The sequence below is a fragment of the Coregonus lavaretus genome (genome assembly GCF_964263955.1).
Source record: "Coregonus lavaretus genome assembly, chromosome: 6".
In the NCBI taxonomy this organism is placed as follows: Eukaryota; Metazoa; Chordata; class Actinopteri; order Salmoniformes; family Salmonidae; genus Coregonus; species Coregonus lavaretus.
The window spans coordinates 1,910,124-1,933,324 of record NC_139993.1 but is presented as its reverse complement, the minus strand read 5'-3'; the positions used below and the strand labels follow the sequence as shown (position 1 = coordinate 1,933,324).

Genomic DNA, 23,201 nt, shown 5'->3' with positions numbered 1-23,201 from the left:
ACACTCACTACCGAGTTCCAAACTGCCTCTGGAAGCAACATCAGCACAATAACTGTTCATTGGCTGCTTCATGAAATGGGTTTCCATGGCCAAGCAGCTGCACACAAGCCAAAGATCATCATGCGCAATGCCAAGTCCCCACAGCAATGTTCCAACATCTAGTGGAAAGCCTTCCCAGGAGAGTGGAGGCTGTAATAGCAGCAAATGGGGGACCAACTCCATGTTAATGCCCATGATTTTGGAATGAGATGTTCAACGAGCAGGTGTCCACATACTTTTGGTCATGTAGTGTATGATTGACTGGCTCTCTGAACATGCAATACAAACCATCCTTCACATTCCATTGCAGCTTGACCTTCTTCGATGTGTCACATACCTGGCTTTCGCACGCGCATTACCCACGGGGTGCTCGAGGACTAGAAATAGGCCCTGCAGTGTAGGCCTGCTCTATTGCCAGAATAGTGTGTTAAAATCGACAAAGTTCTAGATGGTTGGGTGTATAACGCAAACGTCTAGCAACCCAAAGTTGCCTCATCATTGACAACTTTAGCATTTTAGCTTATTAGAAACTTTTCAAATACTTACTACTTTTTAGCTACTTTGCAACTACTTAGCATGTTAGCTAACCCTTCCCCCAACCCTAACCTTAAACCTTTTAGCTAACCCTTCCCCTAACCCTAACCTTAACCCTTTAACCTAACTCCTAAACTTAACCCTAACACCTAACCATAAATCCTATCCTAGCTAACGTTAGCAAGCTAGCTTACGTTAGCCACCTAGCCACCTAGCTAGAATTTGTAACATACTGTATCATACATTTTGCAAATTTGTAACATACTGTACGTTTTGCAACTGCGTAACATATTGTACGTTTGCAAATTCATAACATGTCAAACGTTTTGCAAATTCGTAACATATTGTACGTTTTGCAAATTCGTGACATATAATACAAATTGTAATTTGTAACATATCATACGAAATGGGTGATGGACATCCACAAATTAATACATACCATACGAAACGTAACAAATCATACTAAATGGTGTGTCTCGGATTTACATACAGAATAATACAGTTTGCAGCTAAAGATGATGTGCAGGAGCTTGCAGGGATTTGTAGTCTTGCATGATGTCTACTTTGATGCTAAAAAACATTTTCAAATCCGAGAGTAAATAGAGCCGAATATATTGATAAAAGTTACCTTGTCCGAGAGACATTTACATGGTTATCAAAACGTCATGCCAGGGTAAGCCTACACAAAACACAGCCCTTATTTGAAGTGCTTCTGAAATTCCCTATTGGAAAAATGAATGGTGGAAAAATGATTGGAACCATTTCCCTGTTTGACCGCTAGGTTTTATGGGTATTATGACACCTTCACTGTGGGGCTCTATATCTTGGGTCATGGGTCACGTGTGTAGGCACACAGGTGACCAGGAAGTGGGAATGCACAGGTATGGAGAGCATACATTTCACCGTTTACACCTTGGAACTGTGATTTCGCCTACGCTAATAGGCCTGTATGTAATGCTTTCAGTGTATTTATCTTTGCTGCTAATAAATGGGCAAAAGACTCAACCAAAGATTACATCTGGAAAGTGCTTTGTTTGGCATGCGTTGATGGACATTTGCAAACACCTATGCTAGAGTGGCTGTCAGGAATGTTTAACTAGGTTGCCAGTACAATAACATCAGCAGCATTTTTTTGTTGTTTATTCCATTTATCTCTTCAGATGGCTGTGGAGAGGGAAGTTGATGTTCTGCATTGTTTATCAAGCACCTGTAGCACGTTGATATCCTGAGGCTGTGGAAAGAGCGTCATCTTGTGGGAACAGGTTGGAACTTGGTAAGTTTGTTCCAAATCATCGTCAACAACAAAAATGCACCCACCATGACCTGTAAAACCAGTCTGACTTAAAACGTTGAGACAATGTAGTACTGTTTATCCAACATTGACCAATATTAATCTGGCAACTTTTGATATTCTGTGGAGAAGTCAAAAAACGTTGGAAGTTTCATGATAACCCACATCAATGTCCTCACCACTGCTGTAGTCTAATGACTTCATAACAGGAGGTGGCAGTGTTTCACCACTGTTGTTGTAGGTTGGCTACTCTGACTGGCTACTGTACTTAGTGGGGTCTATTCAATCTCATTGGCATGATGGCATCTGTGCAATAGTGGAGAGCCATCTTTATTATTAGACTGGGCCTCTTCTCCCAATATCTCATATGCACATTTAAAGCCAGTTTAAATGATATCATTTTCACCTTTGACCTTTCTAGAGCTATTGTAGTAATCATAGACTTCAGACTTCCAGAGTAGGGCCTATATAAAAAAAATATGATAAGAATAAAGTAATCCATCCCAAGCCCAGAGCAATACTGGAAATACTCATGAAATACTAATGAAATACTCATGCTCACGTTCCCCTTCATTGTGAACCTCATGAATTTACTGTTTATTTACTGGGTCCTGTTCCCTCTCAGAGAGAGGGGGAGAGAGAGGGTGGATTTACCGTAACACATGAAATGCAAATCACAGTCAAAGTGGCTTCAGGGGAAGTAGGGAGACTAAGTGCTGCTCTGAGTGAGAAGAAAACAGCTGAGTGGGCGGAGAGAATTACAGAACTGCTGAATTGGACCTGGAACAATGGCTGTCCCAATGAGCCCAGATGCATTTTTCATTTCAAAATAGGCTTGTTGTTATTTAGATAGTGAACTTTAGGAAGTCATTTTAAAACTAAAAGTACTTGTTTTTTCTATTAGTTTCCTTTTATTATTCATCACAATTCAGAGTTCAATTGTCCTCTGTCATGTGAACTAACTTGAACTTGGACAAACTCTCAAGTGTATTTTCTCTCAAGTGAATCGGGTAGTGATATGTGAAAACTACCTTTGCAAAGACGAGGCAAAATACTATTTGGATTAGTAATAAATATAGTTAAAGCCCAACATTCAAAACAATGAAACACGTGTTTATCCATGAAAATAGCAGGGAAACAAACAAATGAGACAAATTACTTCCTTTAGGGAGGCCAACAGACACAGACACCCACACTCTGCCTTCCTCATTGTGCTTACATGCACCTCTCTCATTCACTTCCTGTTTGACACAAGCTCTCTGCGTGTGGAGGGACTATATCTCCACTACTACTACTGCGGCTACTGTGACTGGTGGTTAGTCTACAGCTGTTGTTTTTCTGGGGCCATACACAGCACTAGTAAAGGATGTGGCTCATCTGCTCTCCTCCTCTTCTCTCTTGTGAATAAATGGCTGTGGGATTGGAGTCATTGGACCTGAGGGGCTTTCGCACAAACTGACGCCAAAAGGCTATGGATGTTACTGGACGATAACAGTAGGTAAGCAGTGTGGAGGTCTAGTGGACTATCTCCTGAAGGGGATCTGGTGCTTTATCTGTGGTTGTAACCCTACAAGGCTATTGTCTTTTCACAATGTATGAGCATGCTTTTGTGGCACAGTCGATGGTGCACTGGGCTTCGGGCCAGAAGGTTGAAGGTTAAGGGCGAATTTGGTGGAGGGGAGTAGCCCCGACTGGGACTCGAACCCGGGTCCAGTGACTCATGCCAACTAAATTACTGGAGCCTAAAGATCCAGAATAATAGGCAATAGAAAAGTTTAGAAAATATAACATCTGGACAATCTGTAAAGTACTCAGCAAGTGTCTATGACTCCAGACTCAGATATTCACAATGATATTTTCTTCAAATGTAGACATTTGACCTTGGATATGAGTTACTAGAATTGTCAGTTGTCTTCATCTGTGGATGATGCCTTGTCACTGAACATTTCTACTGGCCATTGTGCCCACAACTGCAAACAGAGAAAATACTGGTGCCATACATCTGAGAAGGGAACATTTTATTTTGTACTAATCCTTGGACTAGACCAGCCAATTGAATAAACCTAACCAATGCCCAATTGTCATATCATTGCCTTAATGCTTGTGTTTCTGAATTTGTGGCTGGCTGTTGGTCCAGGGGTGTAAGAAAAGGGTACTGAGACAGTATTATAGTAATAAGGATAGTTAGAGTACTGGTGATGGGCTATTCTGGTTAGATGAGGTCGTCATCCATTAAATTGATATCAAATTATTTTACTTGCAAATTCCACAAATGGACTTGCACTCCATCAATAAAACTGTGGTGACTATCAGAAACCACACCTATAAACCCAACTGTGCTTATTACACGGTTCATGGTAGATTCTGTTACAGTGCTAGGAAAGGAGCTGTCAAAATGATGTCACTGACACACAAGGAAGTAAACTTGCAGACCCCCACCAAGCAGCATTTTTGGAACTTATTTTTAGACACCCTGTGATTGTACTGTCATGCTTCTAATACACAATGAGGAAGTAGATGAATAAGCATGTGTTGGTTGCATGGACACAGTATGCATGCAAACAATGATTATATATGCCATTTAGCAGATGCTTTTATCTAAAGCGAATTAGTCAAGCATGCATACATTCTTCATATGGGTGTTCCCGGGAACCAAACCTTTGATCCTGGCGTTGCAAGCGCCGTGATCTACCAACCAAGCCACGGAGGACCACAGTTATAATACTCTAATACCTCAGCTGTCACTTACAATAAGCCTATGTGTTGACTGATGCACGACTTACAGTAGACCTATGTGTTGACTGATGCACCCCTTACAGTAGGTCTATGTGTTGTCTGATGCACCCCTTACAGTAGGCCTATGTGTTGACTGATGCACGACTTACAGTAGACCTATGTGTTGACTGATGCACCCCTTACAGTAGGTCTATGTGTTGTCTGATGCACCCCTTACAGTAGGCCTATGTGTTGACTGATGCACCCCTTACAGTAGGCCTATGTGTTGACTGATGCAACACTTACAGTAGGCCTATGTGTTGACTGATGCAACACTTACAGTAGGCCTATGTGTTGACTGATGCAACACTTACAGTAATCTGAAGCTATAGGTACCTGGAAGTCCTTCACAGTCATGTATTTTTCTACTCAGTGTTTTGCTCAAAGATTAGTCAAAGATTGGGAAATGGCCTCTGCAGTTGGGTATTGCAGTTTTTCTAAGAATTATAGTAATGTTACATAAGGAACTACTTAATCCATATCCCAATCATGAGTGTGGATTTACTGTTTCGGCTTTTTAATCTAGCTTTTAATTGAAAACTTATCTCACTTTTATCAGAATTTGATATTTTGTCAACACAATTATTTTGCGAAGGCAGAATGAAACGGAATACTTTTTCATATCTCCAAATGCTCCTTCTAGCAACCTGCTATTGATGTGCAAGTGTGTTTCCGTTTTAGGTTTCAGTCTATTGTGAGCACTGAAAATATTTATAACACTAGCAAGGTGTTAACCAAAATTTAGCAGACACTATTATCCAGAGCGACATACAGGAGCAATCGGGCACATCAACAGATTTTTCACCTAGTCAGCTCGGGGATTCGAACCAGAAACCTTTGTTACTGGCTCAATACTCTAAACTGCTAGGCTACCTGCTGCTCTACAGCATAAGATTGGATGTCACCCACCTCCCTATTTCTATCGCCAAGCACTAGTGAAAGCAGCAATACCCATTTTTAGTAGACAAGATAATTTGGTTAGCATGCACATCAAAACGCCCTGCAGTATGATTCACACAACCTCTCTTCCTGTTTACCTCTTTACCAGTCTTATCTATCTACAAAATCTACAATTTCACTTTTCTACACTCACTCATAACTCTCCCACGTTACACCTCACTCACCCAGGGGTACGTTCAGTAGGCAAATGTGGAACGTTGCAGATAGAAATGTAATAAATAGAGCTGACATGATTCCTTATTCTACATGTCAGAGAGGCATGTTTGTTCTACGTATTTTGTTAAACATATTTCTATCTGAAGGTAACCTGAACACGCCCCAGGTCTTTCACATTGCGTACACTATATCTACATTGCACGTTATACACTAATGCTAGGATTAGAGCAGTCAAACATTATACACCTGACTGATTTTCCTTATTTACATATCATGTGCTCATGATATTCTAACTGACAGTCTAGCTATATATATATATATATAACACAGTGTGGAGGTTTGGTAGTCATGTCTGTCTTATATCAAACCTGGCTCGTAGTCCATAACATCCAGTGCAAGACCAACATCATGCAATTCAGACCATATTTGCATAATTGGCCACTCCCTCTTATAATATCTTTACTGGGGACGTGAGGATCAAAGTCTGTATAATGACACTGTTGTTCTAACTCCCATCCACCTTGTGGATCTATTGTCACTTGTCTTAATGTGTCCTGAATCTGATCCTAACATATGTGTAGGGTGTACAGTAAGGACCACACCGCAGACAGTAATGCGTAAAAAAACATTTTAATCAGATAAAAGTGTTCAGTACATAATAGTAACTGCAGATGTGGCCACTTCTTTACTTTCACCATAGAGTGTAATGAACTTTACCATCATTGATACCCTGCCGCTGCATCCCACTGTACCTGGTTGGGCCTGTACGTGCGAAAGACACCCCCTCGCCGGTAGTTGCATTGAACAAAAGAGGAAGCAATTAACAGCAGAGCATTATTGTATTATTGTTTAACTTTTGTTATTTCCTAAAACCATAAGAGGCTGGTTCTCATGCAGTAGTCCAGTGGAGAGAAATAGAGGAGAGGAAGGTGATAGGGGGAGGGGGCCTTCAGTGTTTTAAACCCAACAGAGGAAGATTGGATGGGGATATGGGACTCTATCAATTAAAGTACAATGAGACGACCCCCCTCCACCACCTCCTCCCTGGTCTGTGGGAGTCTATCTGAGAGGCTGATCACACCACAACAATGGAGAGGCACCTGTTTCCCTTCCAGAGCTGGGGAGCTATCTTCCTGTTTGGAAGCTGTTGTGATCAGGCTAGGCAAGAGGAAGAGAAAAAGGAAAGAAAAGACTTGGGAAGAAGGAAGAGTCTCACACTGTGTCTGAGGGAAGAGCATTGTAGAGGCAAAGAAGAAAGTGTAGAGCTAAGCTGGTTGCCAGATCTTTTGCTCGTTGTCATGGCTATAACACTGTTTTTGAGGGTAGGGTACCATAGAATTACATATAGCCATTTAATAGGATCTCCGTGGAGGGTACAGGCTGAGTGGGAAGCTAACCTGGTTGCCAGATCTGCTTGTGCTAACTCTTCTGTTGTTAATTTGATTGGAGAGTTGGCTAAAGTATACACAGATCTGGCAACCCGGCTAGCGGCAAACTGAAGATCTTGTTACTGTTGACTTGACATTACTTGAGGGCCTTCATCATGCCACAGCTGTGTGCAAGAGTGCTCCATCAGGATTGAGTCACATTCAGGCTTGACCTATAAATCTGCTGACAATAAGACTAAATAGTCAGGTTATGTTCGGTCAGGCTCAATATGACTCAGTTGTTGGCTTGATCGTGGCAGTCAGTTGTTTGTATTGATCCGTTGATGTATCTGATCCTAATTGATTAATTGGATGAGATCGGATGTGTCATGCTAGTACCTTGGGTTAAAATCAGGGATTAGTGGAAAACCTGCAGATGCTACACTCTTAGGAAAAAAGGGTTCCCAAAGGGTTCTCCGGCTGTCCCCATAGGAGAACCCTTTAAAAAAAAATCAAAGTAGAACCCTTTTTGGTTCCATGTAGAACCATCTGTGGAAAGGGTTCTAGATGGAACCCAAAAGGGTTCTACCAGGAACCAAAAAGGGTTCTTCAAAGGGCTCTCCCATGGGGACAGCCGAAGATCCATTTTTAGGTTCTAGATAGCACCTTTTTTTCTAAGAGTGTAGGATACTCCAAAATGATATGTGATGTGAAGGACAAAGGAGAGACCGGAGACATGGCACCTAGAGACAGATGTGACTTTTTAGTCAGCTTTCGCAACAGCTGAAAATGTGGAAGTGACCTTGTTGACGTTTGAGAGGACATTCATACATCCTCTTATGAAAGCCCACAATTTCATATATTTTCAATAGTTGCCATGCAAACAGAATGATTCAATTACTGAATAGAATTTTCCAGAACAGCCTGTTACTCTATGCTATTGTTACATTGACTATGTGAAATATATCCAACAGTCACTGATGTTTAGAAAATGTTGGTAACACTTTGTTTGAAGGACTTTACATATTACATATTTACATATTCATAATCCATACTAAATGCATTCATACCACTACATAATAATTTAAATAAGTTAATAACCTACAGTCAGCCATTATATGGCAGTGGATGACTCACTCTGAATATCCTACTGTATGTGAGATCATAAGAGTTGCTTTATTATACCCAGAGTTAACATCTGACCCTAGGCTGGATACAGACATCAGAACTTCTATGACTTATTAGTTCCTTACCATTCCACCTGACCTGTGTCCAACAATGACCAGTGGGTCATTACTGGTTAGTATCAAACAGTAACTTTCCTACACCTACTGACCGTGCCACACACCTTGCCTGGTCCCAGACCTGTTTGTGTTGTCCTGCCAACTCCTATGGTCATTGTCAACCCAAACAATGACAGATTTGGCAAGACAGCCCAAACAGATCTCAGACCAGGCTATAACACTTTTGGGGACACATTTACATTTTTACATTTTAGTCATTTAGCAGACGCTCTTATCCAGAGCGACTTACAGTTAGTGAGTGCATACATTTTTCATACTTGCCCCCCGTGGGAATCGAACCCACAACCCTGGCGTTGCAAGCGCCATGCTCTACCTACTGAGCCACACGGGACACAATACACCTTTAGCGAAGGGGGCTGAGAACTAGGCTGTATGGACGTGTTGTTTATGTAACGTCTATTATTATTGTCGGGGTTTACCATATTGTTGTTATTAACAGTAGTGGTGCTGGGAAATAATGGTTAATTACTCTGACCCCCTGGCCTTTGGTCACATGCTCTTCCTCTCATGGTTCCTTAGGGGCCTTAATGGTGGGGGCGCCCCGCCGGTTAGCTTCTGAAGCCGGGGCTAACCCTCGATTTCCCCATCCGTCTGACTATCCGGTCTCTGGCCCTGTTGTGTATGTGTGTGTCACAGGAGGCTGCTGAGGGAAGGACAGCTCATATTAATGGCCAGAACGGAGCGAATGGAATGGCATCAAACACATGGAAACATGGAAACAATGTGTTTGATGTATTTGATGATAACATGCCACTGATTCCGCTCCAGCCATTACCACGAGCCTGTCCTCCCCAATTAAGGTGCCACCAACCTCCTGTGGTGTTTGTGTGCTTCTTTGTGTGTGTGTGTCTGGCCCCCCAGACCCATCTGTACACAATGACAGTTTCCTGTCATGTGGTCAACACTGTGAAAAGTCCCACACAAGACCTAGAAATAGGGAGACTTCTCATCATGAGAATTTATAATATTGCCTTTCTCAACAGCAGTTGAATGACCCAGTTGAGAAAGCTTGGCTTTGTCTAACCCCTGGCCCCTGTAACATTACTTCAAGAGCTGGTTTCCATGACCCAAATGAAGCCTGCTCCTGGTGTTAAAATGCTTCAAATGAACTAGTACTTGTTTTGACCTGGAGCTAAAACATAAACACAGACCCTATCTCTGTATCAACATAAGGCCAGTGAGGAACACTCATAGATAAGGATTGGTTGGTCAGAATCAGCATAAGTCCACTCAGAGCAGGTGTCTGGTGGATTTTTCATTCACCGTACTTTGGTGAGATATTACCACTAATCAGCATGGCGATCACTCCTCTGACCTTTTGTGCATTTGTGTGAGTCATTCATAGGCACAGATTCATATGCAGCACGGTGCTATCTGGCACACATCATCACTCACATGTGGGATATAGGGGATTTCTCTGTCTCGATGGGGAGTTTTTGAGCCTGTTATTGGATACTAACACTTGGTGGGAGGGATTTAAGTGTATTGTCTCATGAAAAACATTTGTTTTCACTCAACAAAGGAAGCTGCACTGTCCACTTTCGAAACTCCAAACCTGGGCTTTAACCCATGGTAAAGTTCCCCAGTGGGGCAAGAAAGGACAATATAGTAGCAGCCTTAGACAGTACCATTGGTTATGTCCCTATATTGGAATCTTAGAATGTGTACAGTCGATTCAAACACTAGTAGCCTGGTCCCAGATCTGTTTGTGCTCTTGCCAACTCCTACTGCTCTCATTGTCAGGACAAAGGCATGGCAATGAGTGATACGGAGTTGGCATGATAGCACAAATAGACTGGCACTCAGGCTAATACAAAGATGTTTCTCTGTGAATGTACAGTATCCTACATTACTGTAGCTGGTCAAAAACACATCAATGACTTTGACAAGCATTTTCACAGGCCTTTCTTGAGACATCTGCAGATTGTATCATGAAGTTATAACCGAAGAACGTCCGGCTGTTGATCAATCTGCAGTCAACACATTCATACAGTAGGCTACTGTACTTGTCACTGTACATGATCAATTGGTGAGCTAGTCACATGAATTACTGTAGTGTCACCGACTACTTGAAGATTGTTGTGAAAAACAATTAGACATTTTTGTTAAATAACACAATTATTAACAAATTATTACCAGTTATTAAAGTAATAGACAGCAAATTCATCAGCCTCCAGTAGTTTTGAGGATATAATGTACATTTATTAATGTGACTGTATTGCATCTTATTATGTTGATGCAGAGACTGGATTATAGAAACATGAAACTCCTGTGATTGAGAGTGAGATTGTCTGTTATGATACAACACCATCATGCATAACAGAGGAGATTCAACACAATTATAACACGACTGAAACAAAGTCCAACCATAGAGCCTAACACCTGGGTCGAAACAGGCGTGAAACAGGAACATTTTGAAGCTGAAAAATGATTTTTGATAATATACCAGTTAATGTTCTCTGTTTCAAACCATGTTCAAATCGTTTGGTTTCTACTGAACATGCCTGTTGTGCGTCCTAATACCAGGAAATCCCATATGCTATTGTCTCTATATGATTCCCAGGAACACAGATGAGGGTGATGCCTATGAAGGGCCATATAAATATAATAAACTATAAGAAGGGCAGGAAGGAAGATAAACAAACTGATATTCTCTTTCTCCATCCCCCTGAAAATCCCTCCTGTCCTGTGGCTTTTCCACGAAACTCGTGAGGGCATTTTCATATGTCCTCTGTGATGTATACCAACATGCAAAACTGGACCTGTGTTTACTTCCTTGATCTGATAAGTCTAATATGTTTTCACGGAAAGAGAAGGTTGAATGGAGAGAAGTGTGTGTGTGTGTAATGAATGTTTATCTCACAATCCCTCTCTTCTACTCCAGGTTGTGAGAAGACATGCAGCACACGTCGTGTACTGAGGACCGGATCCAGCATGCTCTGGACCGATGTCTGGATGGGCTCAGACCCAGCCCCACGACACCACAACCCTGGAACGGTAAGCCTCATCTGGGCTGAGCAGGGTCGGACATGGGGGGTGTATTTCATCTCTTCATTGGTGACTTAGTTTTCATTCTAAGGGAAATTATTTTGTAAGAAAGGCATAATATGGTTGTTCACATGATATGGAAAGCAGGCCTGTTCACGTGTCACTGTTGCATGTAGTTCATGTTAGAGTATTGATCCAAACTGTAGGAACATTTTCTAAGTGTGGTGTTACTGAAAGTCTACATGGTATCAAATAGCATGAGATGTTTCACATTTCAAGTGTCCAGCAACATGTAACCCCTCCACAAGGTCATCTTCATTACCTGTCAGTCAGACCACACTGACAGTAAATAGTTTTTTCTCAATTTATAAACACCAGAACTGTTCATTTTGACAGGGATATTTGAAGCCCAGTAGGCCTAGTGAGTCTGTTGTTGTTAAACTGTCAGAGAAGTGTTATTATGTGCTAGAGGAAGTATCAACGTCGACACTATGGCTGTGGAGGAAGTGGTGGCACAGACCACCGCAGTGTGCCTGAAGTATGATGAGGTAGTGTGAGGGGGTAGGATCGGTTAGTGTAGTAGAGTGTAGCAGCACCAACTGTGTCAGATATGATACACCTACACACTGTGGTTTTATATGTCATGTTTTCAGATGGTACCTTGTTACCACATAGGGTGTTGAAAGGAAGTTATTAATTTGTTCCAAGAATGCTGTGTACCCTTCAGGGAAGCTGCATGTTCTAGTTTCATAAACATGTTACACAATGTGCCATGCTCCCTCTGATGTGACGTGTTTGCTTCAGTCCTGATGTGCTCGGTGGGCCAGTCTATGAACCGCTGGAGTCTGGAGGAACTGGTGAAGAGAGACCCAGAGAACTTCCTCATCCTCCTGCAGCAGATCCTCAGGAAGACCCGAGAGGTGAGTGGTCACAGGTCATTACTGAAAGGTCAGAGGCCATCATAACTCCTCTACTCAGGATGCTGCTATGACCTAGATTCTTATGGTCACATGTCATGGTGACCCCAAGCCTCTACAGAATGTAGGTGGGATTTTAGACACACAGTCTGATCGACAGTATGTGATTAGGAGCTGTATGCCACCTTGTGGTGGGAATTGAGAACTGAAACTGTAAAGTGTTTATGTGAATGAACTTTTGGGTCTCTGTATGTGTGTGCAGGTTCAGGAGCAGTGTCAGTATGAGCTGGTGGCTCCCCTCGCTATCATGTTCTCCTCCACTCTGCTACAGGTAATGGTAATCAATAAATCAATCAATCAATCAATTGAAGAAATCAAACACGAGAACCCCAACCTTAGTCACCTCTAACTATGTGTTTTTCTGGTTGCAGACCCCCTTTTGTCCCCCTGACATGGAGCTGCTGGAGGAGGCCTGTGAGGTGTTTGGCTGTTTCCTGACGTGGCCAGAGCCTTACTGCAGTGTGTGTAAAGGACTGCTCTCCACTTTACACCAGGAACTCAAGGCCCCAGGTAAACATTGAAAGACATGTGAACTACTCTAGGTTTTATACATCTATGTTTCTGTGGGGGTTTTGAACTATTCATTTACTTCATTGATGAGCAACGTGGACTTTGGATCAATATGAGGTCAAAAACAGACATATGAAAGATGTGTAAGACAGCCTTTCTTTTTTGTGAGACAACAAGTGCCTAGGTTGACTTCTCTCTCAATGGTCCGAGCCATAGTTACTCAGGAGTGTAATCATTACGCCGATTCTGTTGCAAAACGTTTTGCAATAAACTGTTTACTCCAAACACTGGAAACTCAAACAAGAGTTTCTATTGAACAAATTCAGGTAGGTCCCTCCCCGTTTCGTTCAGTTTGCTCTGTTTGATTCATTTGATTCTTCAACGGTAAATGGTTTCCGTATGAATACACCCCATGTCATGTACTGTGGCTCTGTCAACCATGATGAGTGACTGCCACCTAGTGACTCAAATAGATAACACAGGAAGATGAAACGCACAAATACGGTGCCTTCAGAAAGTATTCACACCCTTTTACTTTTTCCACATTTTGTTGTGTTACAGCCTGAATTTAAAATTTGATTAAATTGAGATGTTTTTTAATCACTGGCCTGCACACAATACCCCATAATGTCAAAGTGTAATTATGTTTTTAGAAAGTTTAGAAATTAATAAAAAATCAAAAGCTGAAATGTCTTGAGTCAATAAGTATTCAACCCATTTGTTATGGCAAACCTAAATAAGTTCAGGAGTAAAAATGTGCTTAACAAGTCACTTAATAAGTTGCATGGACTCACTCTGTGTGCAATAATAGTGTTTAACATGATTTTTAGATGACTACCTCATCGCTGCACCCCACACATACAATTATCTGTAAGGACCCTCAGTTGAGCAGTGCATTTCAAACACAGATGCAACCACAAAGACCAGGGAGGTTTTCCAATGCCTCACAAAGAAGGGCACCTATTGGTTAAAAAAAAGCAGACACTCATATCTCTTTGAGCATGGTGAAGTTATTAATTACACTTTGGATGGTGTATCAATACACACAGTCACTACAAAGATACAGGCATCCTTCCTAACTCAGTTGCCGGAGAGCAAGGAAGCCGCTCAGGGATTTCACCATGCCAATGGTGACTTTAAAACAGTTAGAGTTTAATGGCTGTGATAGGAGGAAAACTGAGGATGGATCAACAACATTGTAGTTACTCCACAATACTAACCTAATTGAAGTGAAAAGAAGGAAGCCTGTACAGAATAAAAATATTCCAAATCATGCATCCTGTTTTCAACAAGGCACTAAAGTAATACTGCAAAAATGTGGCAAAGCAATTCACTTTTTGTCCTGAATACAAAGTGAAATGTTTGGGGCAAATCCAATACAACACATTACTGAGTACCAGTCTCCATATTTTCAAGCATAGTGGTGGCTGCATCATGTTATGGGTATGCTTGTCATCGTTAAGGACTGGGGAGTTTTTCAAGATAAAAAATAAATGGAATGGAGCTGAGAACAGGCAAAATCCTAGAGGAAAACCTGATTCAGTCTGCTTTCCACCAGACACTAGGAGATTAATTCACCTTTCAGCAGGACAATAACCTAAAACACAAGGCCCAATCTACACTGGAGTTGCTTACCAAGAAGACAGTGAATGTACCTGAGTGGCCGAGTTTTACAGTTATGACTTAAATCTACTTGAAAATCTATGGCAAGACCTGAAAATTGTTGTCTAGCAATGATCAACAACCAATTTGACAGAGCTTGAAGAATTTTGAAAAGAATAATGGGCAAATGTTGCACAATCAAGGTGTGGAAAGCTCTTAGAGACTTACCCAGAAAGACTTACAGCTGTAATTGCTGCCAAAGGTGCTTCTACAAAGTATTGACTCAGGGGTGTAAATACTTATGTAAATGAGATAATTCTGTATTTAATTTTCAATACATTTGCAAAAAAAATCTAAAAACATGTTTTAACTTTGTCATTATGAGGGATTGTGTGTAGATGGGTGAGTATTTTTTAAAAATTTAATCAATTTTGAATTAGGCTGTAACACAACTATATGTGGAATAAGTAAAGGGGTATGAATACTTTCTGAAGGCACTGTAGATATAACATAATCGGATGAACTTGATCACCTCAAAGTGATCAAGTTAGGTAAGTTAAGAGTCGAGTCAAGTTAGGTAAATGTGTCTGCTCAAACATGTGCCATTGATAATGGAGAAGTGATTTAGGGTTCTGTTGTAGCCTGTTCTTTGAAAGCGGATGTGCGATATTTCAATTCACAAAAGAATGAAAAGCAGAACTATGACAACCTCTCAACTACCTGGAAGAGGATAGTGACAGATCAAATAAAGAATACCACTGAAATCTGAGAAAGTCACGTCAGGTAGAGGCCAATGAATGAATGAACTTGCAGTGTTGTGAATGGGCCTCACTATTTTGTGATGTTGTGAGATCAAATTATTATGTAATTGTGTGCAATACAATACTTTAGTGTGCAAGGAACAATCAATTTATTCAGCGTGTGTGTTCATTTCACAGGGATTTCCTATCACAGACTGGTGAGAGAAGAGCAAGGCCTGGCCACCTCAAAACATCACTCAAAAACAATGTAGGTTGTCAACAGCTCAACTGCTATATTTTACTACAGCTTATTAGAAAGTATTGTGCATTTTTGTCTTGCACAGGTCTGGAAATCCCCTTCAGTTATTGATTCTCCCCACCCACTCCCAGCCCAATATATCACTACTTCCGTTTCACTCTCGTGTGTTTTTCTTCTGTTAGCATTCCCCTTGTTCTGTTTCTGTGTTACTGGGTGTGTATTTATGTGTGTAACAAAGGCATTTGTATCTTGCTGTTATACAATTAGTGAAACAAGGAATAATAATATTGACTCGTTTTTAGAGTGCAGACCTCTATCACCCCTGTGTTTCCACCACTATGCCATCTCATCCCTATAGGACGGTTCTGTTGATGAACCCTGGTGAGGTGCCTCCTGAGTTCTTGTCTGTGGCAGAGCAGCTGAGTAGTATCCAACAGTCCCAGAGAGAGACATACATCACACTGGTCAAACATGCCTACCAGGCTACTCTGGGCACCAAGTACCTCCTGGCCAACATCCACAAAGCCCTGCAGGTACTGGACAACACAATATACCACTAGAGAGCTATAGAGATACCGATAGAAATAAAGTGATTTTAGCGCAGATTTTGTTAGTCTCGATGGCTGTGTAATCTGTTAGTTTTTCATCATGGTCAAAATGAATGTTTAGTAGTTTGATAGTTTGTTAGTGCCTCTGAAATGGACCACCTATCTTCTGTACAGTAACAAAACATAACTATCTCTCCACAGGTCAAGAGTCTAGAGGAGCTGGCGGAGATCTTCTCCATGGTAACCGACGTCCTGGAGACGGCCGCTGCCATGGGCGACCCGGTGAAAGGCCGTGATCATGTGACCCAGGGCCTGGAGGGGCTGAGGGAGAGGATTGGCGTCCCAGCATCCAATGGCAGGAAGTCTGACGGTGAGAGGGCGGAGCCTAACCAGTGCAATGGTTTGTCAAAATGATAGAGGCTTATGAAAAAAATGTCCATACAATGTGTGTAAATGTTGTTTAGTTGTATTTATTCTGTTTTTAGGAATGCTGCAAACTCTGCTGCAAACTCTACCACTGCCCACAGCCAAGTGCTACATGTTTCACTGGGACAAGGACAACTTTGGTAAAGGACTTTGGTCTTCACTCTCTCCCCCCCCCCCCCCCCCCCCCCGTTGAGTCTGGTTCCTCTCAAGGTTTCTCCCTACCTAGGTTGACTTTCCTTTCTCTTTGGGGATTTCGACTTGGATTGTGACGAATTAATTTGTAGACGGTGCTTTACAGTACATGTAACTGATAGACTGTGTCCTTGTGATTTTCAGACATCCTCAACACCATCCTGGAGAACGAGCATGACCTAACCGGCTTCCAGACCTCCAGTGATCAGGGTGACGGCGAAGATGAGGAGGAGGAAGGGGCAGAGTTCGACCTGGAGGAGGAAGAGGGAGAGACGGAAGAGGGAGAGGAGGAGTTTGTCTCCGCCATGTCTATGTACAACTGCTGCAGAGTGGACCACCGAGCCTCTACCTTCTCCACCGTCTCCTCCCTCTCCACTGCCTCTAAAGACTCCATGTACTCCACCTTGTCCTTGGCCTCCGGATCCCACGCCCCCTCCGTCCTCTCAGTCACTTCCGGCATCGACAGCGACTTCTACGAAGACCCAGAGGACGGCACCGCCACCTCCACCTCCAGCCCCTCCCCTTCGGAACGGAGCCCATCGTCCGGCAAGTCAGCCAAAGCTTCGGCCCGTCTGAGCCAGCACCTCTCCCGTCTCTTCAAGACAAAGACTCAGTCCCTGACCAGAGCCAAGAGCCTCGGCAGCCCAGATGCTAAGGACTTGGTCGTGGTTCGTTCCAAGCGCTCCAACTCCCTCCCGCAGCAGGTGCATCTACGCAGCCCAGACTCCCTGTTCCAGACCCCCTGTACCCCCCAGGCCCTCAAGCACGTGTGCTTCCACCGGAGGCCCATCCTGAGCAGTGACGAGGAGGGCAACAGTAATGCCACCACCCTGAGGGTGGTAGTGTTTGGGGCCGACCACGTTGCGGGCAAGGTGGCGAGGGCCTATAGTAACCTACGCCAGAGAGAGAACGTTTGCCCGCGCCTCAGCAGAGCCTTCCGGCTGCAATTCTACTTTGTGCCCGTGAAGAGGGATGGTGTTGTGAGGTGCCCCAGTCCCAGGTGCCCTAGCCCTGGAGGCCAGTCGGCAAGCCCACGGAGAGGAAGTACATCCTGTACAGTGAGTCCAACTCTTATAGTATAGTGGCCCTATCAGGGTTGGGGTCAATTCTATTTCAGTTCAGTCAATTGGGGAGATAATTGACATTTGATTTGTAATATTGAAAAGTGCTACTTTTTAAGTTTTTTCAATTCATACATTTAACTTCAATTCCCTTCCTGAATTGATGAGGTTGACCCAAACCCTGGTACAGTTTATGGTGCACCATAAGAGACATCAGCTCTAAAGCTTATAATTCTAGATTATGGGTTGAGTGCTTTTTAGGATACGTGACTGTTTCTGTTTGCCTGGCGACCCATCCACATCGCACCGGCCAAATGCCACGCCCACTAGCGTTTCTTCTCCACAATGAATGTATGGAGAGATTGATAGAGCAACGGAATTCAATTCAGGATGAGTCGTCAGGCAATGTTTCTGTGGCCATACAATACTATTACTACTGCAGCTAAAATGAAGAGAGACTGACGTATTGTGTTGTATTGTTCTTTTAGGAGCTCAACAATCTGGGCACAGAAGACAGCACTAACGACATAGCCCGTTTCATTGGTATGCTGGACCCCTGGTACGAACGCAACACCTTGAGCCTGCTCAGTCTACCAGCCAACGTGGTGTGTCAGGTAAGACCGCATTTTGTGTGTGTGTGTGTGTGTGTGACATATCAAATGCTGAATTTTTTTTGTCTCGCACATAGTCAATGGTATTTACTGTGTCTTGCAGCAAACCTCTAAGATAGAGTCTGAGCTGTATGATAGTTCCTACGAGGATCGTCTGCCCATCCTGGCTGACCTGGTGTTATACTACTGTCGCCATGCCACCCGGCCTGCACTGATGCAGCTCTACCAAGCTGAGGTGAGGCCTGGAGTCTGTCTGTCTCTTTCTCTTTCTCTCTCTCTCTCTCTCTCACTCACACACACACTGCACATCTCCTATACTCAGCCTCCATGTTATAAATGTGTGTATTGAGTGTTTGATGTCCTTGGGGTTGTAGATGACGTTAGCTGGAGGCGAGAGGAGGACAGAGGTGTTCATCCACTCCCTAGAGCTGGGCCACACCGCGGGAACACGAGCCATCAAGGCCATGGGTACTTACATCTGCCTCAGCCCAGTCTCCTAGCAACCAGCCCATAATAAACAACAGGCAGTTAAGATTTTCCAAACAGAAAATATGCATCTTGACTTCAGCCGGGAGTCCAAGGTCTGGATGGATTATGGTTATGGGAACATCTGCTGTTTCAATCTATGATTCAGAGACTACATTTGTCTAATTTGTTCCTCCATGTCATTTCTTTTATGATACATGACTGAATCTCTTCCACCGCTTTTTGCTTATTAAAAATTTTGCTTATTCGTATTCATCATCATCATCATCATCATCATCAATGATAGATTATTCTTCATCATCATCATGTTCAGCTCTATGGCTGTACCCTAATATGAAGCTCTGTGTTTATCCTTTGTAGGTGCCGCAAGCAAGAGGTTTGGGATTGATGGCGACCGGGAGGCAGTCCCTCTGATGTTAGAGGTGGTTTATAACAGCGTAAGGTGGTGTTCAGTAGCTCTTCATCCTTCTAGAAGCATACTGACGTGTCAACTGCATAATAAATCATCAATATCTTTGCCTGACGCATTTCTGATGTATTTCTCTCTCTCTCCTTCTTCCTTTTCTCTTTCAGGTGGTTATCAGTGGGAGAAGTCAATGGACGACAAAAGACAAAGTTTGCACCTCCATCAACCTGACCAAAGCCTGCAAGAATCCAGAGGAACTAGGTAATATAACTACAGCAATAAAATAAACTACAGTAATACAATGTTCTGCGGTTCATTCATGAATTGGACATTTCTTGGCTCACGCATGTCAGAGAGCAGCGACATCAGTTAGGTTTGAACGTTTGTTTAAAAAATGCAGAAATCGTGTTTTGATCCTTTCCTCCCCCCACGGTTTAGATGCAAAGATGGAGTGCTTGCAGTTGACAATGACAGAAGTACTGAAAAGGCAAAACTCAAACAAATCTAAGAAGGGCTACAATCAGGTGAGCAGGATGTTGTCAGATCGAGTTTGTGTGACTTGCGGTTAGACAGCGTTCATCAACAACTTTACATAAACCACTGTGCTCTATAAGGACTCCATAAAGAGGTCTGTAGCAACATCTCTCATACCCTGAGAATGAACTTATTTCTAGATCGACCTGATAAGAAACCCAATGCACACTTTCACAAACACATCTCAGTTTCTACCTTAACAGAGCACGACTTTCACTTGAGTTTTTTGTTAATTGTCCAACCCTTTTCCTGTTCACTTGATCTTACATGAATATGAGACACTGCATCCTGTAGCTCCGACAAATATAGCATTAATGCCACTAATAAGGCTTTTATTTTGCCTAGTCCTAAACACTTTCACTGGAGATTCTCCTTTGGTCATGCTTTTAAATCCAGGACTATGTTTAATCTGTTTCTGGGAAAACGACCCTTAGAGTCCCAAAATATACTTGTATTCCTTCTAATGGTCAGTTTCTACTTGACAGCAACTGAGCATTACTGAGGTGAAGGTGGACAAGGTGCAGGTTAGTGGGGTTGGTAACACCACCTTCGCTGTGTGTCTGGACCAGGATGAGAAGAAGATCTTCCAGGGTGTCACCAGGTACAGGCATACACACACACACACACACACACACACACACACACACACACACACACACACACACACACACACACAGTCTTGTACAACTAACCTTGTGGGGACACACAATTCAATCCCATTCAAAATCCTATTTTCCCTAACCCCTAAACCTAACCCTTACCCTAACCCAAAACCTAACCTTAACCCTAACCCTAGCTCCTAATCCTAAAACTAACCATAGCTCCTAACCCTAAACCTAATTCTAACCCTAACACTAATTCTAACCTTAACCCAAACCCCCTAGAAATAGCATTTGACCTTTTGTGGACCAACAAAATGTCCCAGTTGGTCCAATTTTTGTTCGTTTACTATTCTTATGGGGACTTCTAGTCCCCACAAGTATAGTTAAACACGTCAACACACACACACACTGACCGCACCGTCTCCTTCCCTCCATCCTTCTCTCCCAGGTGTGAGGTATCTGTATGCTACAAGCCTGACAGCTCTACAGACTGGAGGTTAGGCCAGGGCCTGTCTGCCCAGATCCAGCCTCTCCACCCCACCTTCTGCTCCCTCCTCTGCCTGCCCATAGCCACCTTCAGTGGAGCACAGCCCTGAGAGCAGTGGGCCTCTCCCCTGAAGGGGGTGACCAGCCTTAAAAATATATATACTTTAATGTATTTCTGACACTTTTTTTTAGACAGCTGGTAACATAGGGGGAGACTGGCAAGTGGAGGTGAGAAGCCTTGAGTCTGTGGACCAGACTAAAATGAATGGATGAGACTATTTTTGGAGCCAAGACACATTATGGCTGCTGGATGGTTCAGCGAACCACCCTCCTGTGATGACTAATGTTGCGCTCACACAGTCTTGTGACATTCAGGAGACCCGGTTCGATACCCAGTTTCTAAAATGGACACTATGGATTATGTAAATGATGTACATTTGTATACTATATATTTCTTCCCTGAAAATAACTTCAACATTACACTGTAGCTACACCGGCATTGGTGCAAGGTATTTGAAAGCACTGAAGTCCTCTCTTCCTGCACTGCAATGAGCAACGGTTTCCTGAAATGGAACATTTCTGAAATATCACAGTAACTACTTTAGACCAGTAGGGGAGGCTATTGTGTTCACTTTCCCACACTAGATTAATGTATGGCAGGTTAATGAGGTAGGAAAAGCAGCCTTTCTCAGGACTCCACAGACTGATCCTATAGCAATTACATTACATGTTGTGTTTTTACATTTGAATGTATATATTTGACATTGTATTAAATAATCCCATTTTGACATTCCATTGTACATAATATAAGGTGTATCATACTAAGTAGCACACTGTAATGTTTATTTGACACTGTATTTGACATAATATAAGATACATGTTTTTATTTAGCTGATACTGATGACCGCAGGGACGCAGAAAGGATATAGATATTCCAGGGTATATTGACCTGGTGTCATAGACCAGTCTATGGTGCTACAGAATAGACTCATCCAGACCATGTCCTTTTGTTAATCACTTGTCTAATTTATTGCTGTCTACAGCTTTGCACTGCAGAAAAGTGAATATGGTCACAGTAATCAATCATAAAGCTGAATAGAATGCACAGTAAAATAGCCAGTAAAATTGCTTAAAAAAGGGTGAGGTTGGTATGTTAGAAATCTTAGTGTTAAACATGGGTAGGGCTCTGGGTTTATCCTGACTGTGACCTAACCAGTTTTCCTATGATGTCAGGAAAACACCACAGGTTAATACATTACACATGTACACCGAGCGTACAAAACATTAAGAACACCTTGCTAATATTGAGTTGCACCCTCTTTTGCTCTCAGAACAGCCTCAGTTTGTCGGGGCATGTACTCTAAAAGGTGTCAAAAGCGTTCCACAGGGATTACATTTACATTTACGTCATTTAGCAGACGCTCTTATCCAGAGCGACTTACAGTTAGTGCATACATAATTTTTTTATACCCCCTGTGGGAAACGAACCCACAACCCTGGCGTTGCAAACGCCATGCTCTACCAACTGAGCTACATCCCTGCCGGCCATTCCCTCCCCTACCCTGGACGACGCTGGGCCAATTGCGCGCCGCCCCATGGGTCTCCCGGTCGCGGCCGGCTACGACAGAGCCTGGATTCGAACCAGGATCTCTAGTGGCACAGCTAGCACTGCAATGCAGTGCCTTAGACCACTGCGAAACTCGGGATGCTGGCCTATGTTGACTCCAATGCTTCCCACAGTTGTGTCAAGTTGGCTGGATGTCCTTTGGGTGGTGGACCATTCTTGATACACACGGGAAACTGTTGAGTGTGAAAAACCCATCAGCATTGCAGTTCTTGACACATGCAAACCTGTGCGCCTGGCACCTTCTATCCTACCCCGTTCAAAGGCACTTAAATATTTTGTCTTGCCCATCACCTGAACGGCACACACACAATCCATGTCTCAAGGCTTAAAAATCCTTCTTTAACCTGTCTCCTCCCCTTCATTTACACTGATTGAAGTGGATTTAACAAGTGACATCAATAAGGGATCATAGCTTTCACCGGGTCAGTCTATGTCATGGGAAGAGCAGGTGTTCCTAATGTTTTGTACACTCAATGTATATTGCTATATAGTTAACTTCAATAGACAGGTATAAAATAAACAGAAATGAAAGGTACTGTACATGTTACAAGATATAACAAAATTGTGTTGTCTTGCACTTCTGTTTTCTCCATATGGTACCAATTTTGATGTTAGTCTTCATTTTGTGTTTTATCAATGTCCTATAATTGTGTGTTTGTATAATCTGAGAAATCCTACAAGAAATAAATAATGATGATGAAACAAGATAAAATGTTAGGC

The 23,201-nt window shown here is 42.7% G+C and overlaps 1 protein-coding gene across 1 annotated transcript; it reads left to right on the top strand.

The window, feature by feature from the left end:
- Positions 1–3,136: 3,136 nt before the first annotated feature.
- Positions 3,137–23,180, top strand: LOC311130170 (phosphoinositide 3-kinase regulatory subunit 5-like). Its single transcript, XM_084162864.1, has 18 exons — positions 3,137–3,362; positions 11,311–11,423; positions 12,219–12,334; positions 12,594–12,662; positions 12,763–12,901; positions 15,442–15,511; positions 15,861–16,035; positions 16,252–16,420; positions 16,536–16,616; positions 16,813–17,726; positions 18,218–18,343; positions 18,444–18,575; positions 18,715–18,808; positions 19,187–19,263; positions 19,400–19,493; positions 19,671–19,756; positions 20,252–20,367; positions 20,817–23,180. Exons 2-18 carry the CDS (start codon positions 11,324–11,326, stop codon positions 20,962–20,964), a joined length of 2,706 nt encoding a protein of 901 aa, XP_084018990.1. The 5' UTR covers positions 3,137–3,362; positions 11,311–11,323; the 3' UTR covers positions 20,965–23,180.
- The last annotated feature ends 21 nt before the right edge of the window (positions 23,181–23,201 follow it).

Coding starts and splice junctions, on each gene's coding strand:
- LOC311130170 (XM_084162864.1), top strand. CDS start 11,324: ATGCAGCACACGTCGTGTACTGAGGACCGGATCCAGCATGCTCTGGAC. Junction 18,344..18,443: donor CAGCCAACGTGGTGTGTCAG/GTAAGACCGCAT, acceptor TGTGTCTTGCAG/CAAACCTCTAAGATAGAGTC. Junction 18,576..18,714: donor TGCAGCTCTACCAAGCTGAG/GTGAGGCCTGGA, acceptor TTGGGGTTGTAG/ATGACGTTAGCTGGAGGCGA.